The sequence below is a fragment of the Euphorbia lathyris genome, chromosome 5, assembly GCF_963576675.1.
Source record: "Euphorbia lathyris chromosome 5, ddEupLath1.1, whole genome shotgun sequence".
Classification (NCBI taxonomy): domain Eukaryota; kingdom Viridiplantae; phylum Streptophyta; class Magnoliopsida; order Malpighiales; family Euphorbiaceae; genus Euphorbia; species Euphorbia lathyris.
The window spans coordinates 78,798,418-78,807,271 of record NC_088914.1 but is presented as its reverse complement, the minus strand read 5'-3'; the positions used below and the strand labels follow the sequence as shown (position 1 = coordinate 78,807,271).

Here is an 8,854-nt window from a genome sequence, read left to right as displayed (position 1 = left end):
TATCTCAAGGAAAGAACAATATTCCACTCTTCCAACTCCTTAGAAGCAACACGAATTAAATCCCGAGGTGATAAACCAGATATATACACGTCATATCTGACATGTACGATCAGGATTAAAAATATTTGACGTGACAGTCAATAAACAAGTCAACTAACGGTAAATTATTCCGTTATCTTTTTCCGTTAGACGAGGGCATATTTGATCCTTTATATAAACGTTAGAGGTATATTTGATCTATTTCATACGTTGCTCCTTTACTAAAACCATAGGGGCAAATTTGCTCCTTATCCCAATGTAAGTTTATGGTTCCCAATAACATCCAATTAGAGATGCACATAATAAATAGAAGTGAATGATAGCTATTTTGTTGTCGTACCTAGAAGTGAATGATAGCTATTAAAAATTGGAAATTCATATTTTCTCAAAGTAACTTTAGGATAATTTGGAAAACATTAATAATGGGCCATTGGGCCTGATGATGTGAGGCCCAATGATACTTGTAGCTGTTAGTAGGAGAAGCTATTTGGTGCATCCGATTTTAGCAGAAAATTGGAAACCAAACTCAATGAACGATAGCGTTCTGCGCATTTGGCGCCCTATAAAATCAGCGGGCCTTCCTCCTTCTGTTTTCCCATACTCTGCAATCAGATTTCCTTTAAGCTTGAAATTCTGTGCGACTGGCACCACAATTTTCAGGCTAAGCGTCAGAGATTGCTTCATTTGGACTCGTCGCCCAACTCACATTGTTAAGATGGCCCAGTCATCCTCCATTCCCGACTCCACTTCTAGGTTTTACTCCCTCTTTCTCGGTTTAAGTTAGATTTAATTCTTGTTGGTTCTTTTCGAATTGAATTGGAATTTTGTTATTAATTTAAATGCAGCTCCGCTTCTACAGCTTTGCTTATGCTGAGATTATTCTAGTTCGTCATGGTGAAACGGAGTGGAATGCTGATGGAAGGATTCAGGTATTTGTTCATATGTTTCCTGGTTGTCATTTCTAATTTTTCGAGAATCGAACCTACGCTAACGCCTACGGATAAACCCCTTTTTTCGAATCTCGTAATTCCATAAATATGGAAGAAGATAAAGATGTTCCGATACTCGAAACCATGCCACTGTAGTTGAGATGATGGTGTATTTAGATCGAGTAACCCGAGGTTTCCATTTCCTAACTATGTACGGAACTAATTACCACCTCTGGGCTTGAATCCAGCACTCCTCCTTAATGCCTCTTTGTTGGTTCTAGACAAAGACTTCAGTGAAGGAACGGAGGAAGTAAGACAATGTAGTCTGAGTTTAGTGTAATTCCTGTGTTCTTTCAGCAACCTTGAGTGGGACATTTCGATTGCTAAACTATGGCAAATCATAAGTAAATAAAACACTTAGGGGCGTTTGGTTCGCCAGAGGGTAACTTAAAGTAATCAAGAAAGAGAAACAAGAGAAAGGGAAAAAATGACCTTGAATTCCCCCATCTTTGATATGTTCCGGAAAGGGAATGCAGTACCCTAATTACCTTTGTGACTGTTTGGTTCAAATAAGGAATCAATGAGATTAACTTTTTTTCAACCTATATAATTGAAATTTTACATATCAAATTGCTTTATTGTATATGCACATCAGTTAGGATTAATATTATTATCACAATTTGATGTGAGAATACAGCACCACTTTCCTCTTTTGCTCCAGTTTTTTTCTAAGTTTTCATCTCCTCCTTCCTTGTCCAATTAACATCTACTTTAATATAGAACCCATCTAATTGACATCTACTTTACATGGCTTTAGCTTGTACATGGTACGTGGCTGTACAGAGAAGACGTAAATGGCTTATGTTCTGTCAGAAATTCAAATTCAAATTTAAATAAGAAGTTCAAATTCAATGTTTGAAGAACTGAGCAGCGATTAGAATGAATTTAAGAAATTTATCCAACTAAATCAAATAAAAAAACACAACCGTAAAACATAAACAGAGGCAAAAATAAAGCCATCAAATTATGTGATTTTGCAGAAATACAAAGGGAGAAGAGGAGAGAGAAAGAAATGGAGGAAGAGGGAGAGAGAACGACAGAGTGAGGAACGACCGGTGCAGGAGAACAAGAACTGGTCAACATTGAAGGATGGACGGATGGACAGGAGAAAGGCTCTGGAGACTGGATTGCAACACGGGTGAGCTTTGTGGGAGACAGAAAATTGATAAGAGAGGAAGGGAAGGAAAGGGAATACAAAACCCAAGGGGGGTTGGGGTAATGAGTTTAGGAGAGTTTGGGTTCTACCAAAAACTAAAAGTAGCTAAAGGGTTTCATTGATTTGTTCAAACAAACACTAACAAAGGGAATTATATCTTCCCTTACCCTTTCCTGAAACCCCCTAACCAAACGCCCCCTTAGGGTGTATACGCATTATACAATATCATTGTTTTTGGGAATTGCAACATAGAGCTGGTTCAAATCCTCCTTTTTGTAAACCTAAGTTCAACCTGTAAAATTGCTTTTTGGATGATAGTGTAATGTTATAATGAACAACAAATTACATGAAACGTAATAAAATCTGTCAATCGATTTTTCGAAGTATGTTTGAACTAACTGGAGCTGTTAGTACTTTGCAGTCTTACTACATAAGAATTTGATTCTTCCTGCGCATCAGTTAGCACTTTTTCAGTTGCTGGTTAAATTTTTTCCTTGTATTTATCTAATGTTAATTTCATAGGGGCATCTTGACGTTGAATTGAATGAAGTTGGGAGACAACAAGCTGTTTCGGTAAGCTATGTGACTTGCACTTGACATTAATGTGCCATTTCTCATCCTAATTGTAGCATATTCTTTTCCTACTTTGAGGTGGCTGATCGGCTTTCCAAGGAGCCTAAAATCTCTGCTGTATATTCTTCTGACTTGAAGCGAGCTCTCGTGACAGCAGAGACCATTGCTGCCAGCTGTGGTGGTCTAGAGGTATCACCCTGGATGCTGGTATTCTGAAAGTTGCATTTTATGTGGTCAGTCACTTTTTTATGTGATTAAATAATAGATGACTTGTATGATAATATAAATATTTGTAGTAATTGCATTCATCATTATCAGTTACCTATGTGCCCTAGATATTCTCATTATCAATTAGTTAGAGCTACAGTTGACAAAACATAAACCTCTTGTAAACAATCTTATTCATTGCATGGGATTGTGATTTTGATTATGTGCTTAACTATCTTTGTCAATCATTCAAGGCTGGCCATATGTTTGTTGCTCTTTGCCCTTTTAGGAAATAAGTGTGTATTTTAAATCATACAGATATTTATTCTTTAATATGACCTAACAAGCAAGAAGACACTATTTTTGTCCATCAGAATTTATTTTTTTCACTTTCAATGTTTCAAAAGAGAGATAAACTCACAGGCATATCGGATACGCTTGCTTCCATGGGTTCATTGTTCATGATTTCAATTGAGACTTTATATTTACGGATTTTCAAACTGTCCCACTTATTATTTTCATGTTAAAATCTTAGGTCAATCAAGATGCAGATTTGCGGGAAAGACATTTAGGATTTCTCCAAGGCCTTGTTCTATCTGAAGCTGCGAAAATTAGTCCCGAAGCTTACCAGAGTTTCTTGTGCAGAAGAGACGATCAAGATATCCCAGTATGTCAACTTACACTTTGTTGCTATATTATACTGCTAGAATTTTTACTTGCACATTGTATGAGCTTAATTTTTTACATGTTTATTAGACAAGTCACTTGAGGATTGATTATTAATTAATGGCACATAACATATAGCAACATCAACGACCCAAGAATAAGAATAAATAATTAAGCGGATGATTCTCAAATACTTATATTTCACTATTATATATGGTTATTAATAATCTGTGGTGAAAAGAAAAAAATACATGTCAATTGGATGTCACATATGCTAAGCCTAGTTGATAAGTGAACGCAACCACAGCACAGAAAGACTTTCGCAAAATGGTTATGGTCTTTTATATACTTGTAGAGCTGTAAATTTCAGAAGAGAGTTCTTATCCTTGAGGATCCCAAGATTATTGGATTTTTTCAGGAGTCAAACTTATCATGTATATCCATCCAATTTCCTTAACCTGTCACTTATTTACAAATCACAAATGGTTATTTGCAAAATTTCCATCAAATCACAACTAATTTGAGATACTGCTCTCTGCTTCAGAATTACACTATATATATACGTTTATTAGGTTAGATTTTTTTCTTCTTCTCTAATATCTGATTGATAACATTGATCAGACTGCCTTGATTTATCCCCACATAGATCCACAAGGGCAACCTAGATTCTCTTCTTGTTGACCAATTTAACACAGCATCCAGTCACTATTTTTGGTATAAGGATCAATAGTCTTACAGTCACAGATCACTATATAGATTTTCATGATCGAGTTTGCTCATGTATGTCTAGTTGGATCTGTTTGGCTAGTTTATTGCACTAGATCTGCTGTATATTTTTTTTCCTGAAGTCCCAAAATCCTCATATATCTTCTAACTTATATCACATAAGAGAACAGAATGTATGGTAGGAAAAGTGCTATAAACCGCTACTAAAGCTTTTGCCTATGCTGCATGGAATTTGAAACAGAAACAGGCATCGGGAAATGATAATTATAAAAAATAGGGTAAGTAATTTATTAGTCCTCTAATTTTTACCTAATACACTGTTTAGTCCCCCTATTTTGAAAAATACATTATAAAGTCCCTAGTTTTTGCCAATATTAACCCTTTGGTCCTTTTGTCTAGTTTTTTTAGACTTGTAACCGTTATATTTTAGCATAAATAGACATATATAAAATAACAGAGTAACATGGTCAACTTGTATTGTACTGTGGTTGTCCTAAAAGCTAAGATATGTTCGGTTAAAAATCTAAAAAAATAGATAAAAGGACCATATGGTTAATATTGGTAAAAGATAGGGACCTTAAATGTGTTTTTCAAAATAGAGGGACTAAACAGTGTGTTAGGTAAAAACTAGGGGACTAATAAATTATTTACCCTAAAAAATATAGGAACAGAAATTTAGGGCGAAATAATAAAAATATAAGGGTTAACTTAAAATTATAAGGATGCATTTGTAGTTTTTTTGTATATAAAATAAGAAAAATTACATGCAAGTTACATAACAGGAAAGAAAAAGGAGGTTTTTTCATTTTGAAAGCTTGAAGGAGATCATCTATAAGCAATTGCTGAATTAATGCAATGTGATTGGCAGATGCTGAACTAAGAAGATTTGATGATGCATCGTCTCATTTTGCAAACACATTGTATTTTAAGAAACGTGACTCAGAATGTAAAGCTTCAATTTTGAAGAGTTTCAGATTTCAAAATGTTTCCGAAACGTGGGAAAATCTTTGCAGTCAGAGTTCCCGTGCAACATAGGCTCTTGCAGTTGGCACTTGGGTAGGTTTTAGCAGTAACTTTTTGTACCAAAAAGAATTAAGTTTTGACTAGATCCTTCCTATTTCTCTGATTATGATATATCAGTACATTTATGCTCAAATATTTGCTCTAGCTTCTAATTCTCACTTCTAACGGTATAGCTATGAAATAATGAGGAAAGAAAACTAGAAAAGCAAAGCATAGAAAAGTGAAACATGGTAGATAATAAATTTGAAAGATCACTATTTCACCTCCAATGTATGCTAGGATCTGGGTTGGAGGCTTCTGCTATGCTAACGAAAAGTAGCAGATATATTAAATAAATTCAATATATAGGCACTGCATGGTTTTGGCATGTCCAAGATATTTTGTTGTGAACTACGACTTGCTCAGACTCGCTTCATCTGCAGGGTGGTGGAGAAAGCCTTGACCAACTTTATCAACGCTGCACATCATCCATACAAAGAATTGCTAGAAAGCATATAGGTATGCTGTCAATGCCCATGCCTTGTCCATTATGGTTTCCAGGAGGATATTTTCTAGAAATTATTACACAAGTTACAGGTGATATTTTCTTATATTGTTGTGTGTTCACATCACAGGAGAGCGAGTAATTGTGGTTACTCATGGCGGCGTCATTAGGGCTTTGTACAGGCGGGCTTGCCCAAATAAAAAGCCTGTTGGAAAAGTATTAAACACATCTATTAATATTTTTCACATATTTGGTGAGAAAAAGTGGACTGTAAAAGTCTGGGGTGATGTTAGCCATCTTAACCAGACTGAGTACCTGGAGTCTGGATTTGGAGGCGACACAACTTCTGGCTAGTTTATTTGTTGCAGGATATTAAAATAATTATTTTTACCATCTGTCGCCTTTGATAAAATGCAAAAGAATCTTTGTTAATGATGTGATGGTCTTCTGAATGGATATAATTGTTTGGACTAAGCTTGTATAATAAATTGAAGAATTGCCAGTTCTTAAAAGTAGACTAATATTTGGTTATTATAGATTTCGTTGTTAATTACTGTGATTGCTAGAGGTTGTATAAGATGCAAAAATGCATTGGTTGAAGATGAATGAAAGAGATGGATTGCCTGCAACTTTTGGCAGCTATTGATGTATTGGCAATTCTCCAAGCTAAAGTGTGACTAGAAATAAGGTATGGTTTTTCATATTTTCACACTTCACTACATAGATTTTTTTGTTTTGTTTTGTGAAGTTAATGCCATGGAGCCATCAAGAAGATCTTACTATTGTCACGTCTCATTCATCATCTCTAAACACCTATCTAGCTCAAAGCCGGTTAAAAAATCGGTAAATAATTTATTAGTCATTTTTTTTACCCAATACATTGTTTAGTACCTATTTTGAAAAACTTGTAAGGTCCCCATCTATTGTTAACCTTTTTGGTCATTCTATCTTTTTTCCTTTTTAGATTTGTAACCGTTTTAGATAGAAAATAACAGAGTAACATGGTTATTTTGTACCGCACTGTGACGGTTCTGAATGCTAAGATATGTTTGGTTAAAAAGACAAAAGGACCAGAAGGTTAATGGTGACAAAAGATATGGGCTTTTATAATGTGTTTTTCAAAATAGGACTAAACAGTGTTACTTAAAAAGACGTGGATTAATAAATATTGTTTTTTTGTCAGTTTTGATGAATTAAGGGTTAAAGCACACAATATCAATTGAATTTTAGTTATCAAAATTTTAGGTATCACTCAACTTTTGAAGTTGGTATAATATTTGACATATAAACAAATACAATAAGTTTAAATTATCTAATAACAAATCTAATATTTGTTAGATTTGTGGTAATTTGTAAAATATTAGGGAAAATTATAAAATTGGGTCAAATGGGAGGTCCATTTACATATTAAATTCATTTACTAATTCTACTACATATCTAGACTGATTTTGTGTGACTTTCCAAAAATACCCCTGACCTTCCCACTTCCACCACTTGCGAATTGCCGCTCTCTCTATCTCCTTGGTTATGCGAAAAGTTGCTCCAACATTAATGATTTCAAGACTTTTGATCTTTCTTCCTTTAAATTGCACGAAATCTGCACCATTTAGTCAAAATCATAATGAATTTCTCTTTTTCATCTCTTGATTCTGCAACTTCCCAACCCTAAAAAACGAGTAAATGGTTTTTCATCTTTTTGTTCGTTGCTTGGTTTCTTTCTTCTTGTTACCATCAAAGAAATGGTTTTTCTACGTTATTTCCTTCGTTCTTTCCATGTTATTATATTGTTATTGTCGCTTTTGGGGATGAAAGGGGCGAAAAATGTAAGTATTTGTTTGTTTTTTCTGCGTTTTTTCATGAATTCACTTCGCAAGTCGATGGTTTCGCTAAGCTTTGCGAAGAGAACGAGCCTGGAAAGTGATGATCTACTTCGTGAATTGATGATTTCGCGAAGTTCTGCGAAGAGAAAGAGTCTGAAACGTATGGATCTACCTCGCGAATCGATTAGTTCGCGAAGTCTGCGAATAGATCCTCACGTTTCAGACCTCGCAGACTTCGCGAAAGCAGCGATATGCGATGTAGATAGTCACATTTCAGACCTCGCAGATTTCGCGAAAAAATTGATATGCGAAGTAAAATCACCTCTTCCCCTGCACATTTACATTCGCATGCTTCACTAATTTTCATTTCGCGAAGCCAAAATCGTCTTTTTTCCTAACTAACACGGTTAATTTGTTCTGTAGATGGTTGAATACGTAACATCCCTTTCTGGAAGGCGGCGTACTGGGCTGCAGGGGAGATGATTTTCCTTCCTGTATAGGGATGAACTTCCCCAAGGTTGACACATTCACTCCTGAAATGATTCGTTAGGAGAGGTTGTGTCAATCTCGGGGTGCACCATGGGACACGTCCATCCTATGGTGCCAATCTTCAAAGTGGACCTAACTTAATCTGGTGCCAATTTTGAAGCGGATGCGTAATCTTGGTACCGGATTAGTTAGTTTCACTTTGAAATGATTAGTTAGTAGAGTTCATTGTGGCAATCTTGTTGTAAGTTTTGATAATGTTATGATTTGAATATTGTTATTGTGGCAATCTTGTTGTAAATTTTGATAATGTTATGATTTTAATGTTCGAATCCGTCGTTGTTTGCCAATTTTTGTTATATACCACTTCGCGTATTAGCTTCAAATCATATCCATCATTCGCATATGCGAACTAAATTCATCAAGCAAAACAAACTCCAGCTTCGCAGGCTTCGCATATGCGAACTAAATTCATTAAGTAAATTAAAACATTAACTTCGCAGGCTTCGTATATGGGTGAATATGCGAAGTCAGACGGGATGGGGCGAGCTCCGCGTAAATATTGAGGGTATTTTTGGAAAGTCGCACAAAATCAGTCTAGATATGTAGTAGAATTAGTAAATGAGTTTAATATGTAAATAGATCTCCCATTTGACCCAGTTTTGTAATTTTCCCAAAATATTAT

At 35.3% G+C, this 8,854-nt stretch overlaps 1 protein-coding gene across 3 annotated transcripts; it reads left to right on the top strand.

Moving 5' to 3' along the window:
• Positions 1–565: 565 nt before the first annotated feature.
• Positions 566–8,503, top strand: LOC136231077 (phosphoglycerate mutase-like protein 4). 3 transcript variants are annotated; one of them, XR_010689670.1, is made up of 8 exons: positions 566–792; positions 899–968; positions 2,707–2,757; positions 2,836–2,964; positions 3,500–3,631; positions 5,802–5,877; positions 5,994–6,551; positions 8,107–8,503. XR_010689670.1 is itself a non-coding variant. In XM_066020330.1 (7 exons), the coding sequence occupies exons 1-7, from the start codon at positions 569–571 to the stop codon at positions 6,215–6,217; spliced, it is 906 nt and encodes a 301-aa protein (XP_065876402.1). In that variant the 5' UTR covers positions 566–568; the 3' UTR covers positions 6,218–7,006. The 3 variants fall into 3 exon arrangements, 2 of the variants coding, with proteins under 2 accessions (XP_065876402.1, XP_065876403.1); XM_066020330.1 differs by lacking the exon at positions 8,107–8,503 and having other exon boundaries at positions 5,994–7,006; XM_066020331.1 differs by lacking the exon at positions 8,107–8,503 and having other exon boundaries at positions 2,836–2,946; positions 5,994–7,002.
• The last annotated feature ends 351 nt before the right edge of the window (positions 8,504–8,854 follow it).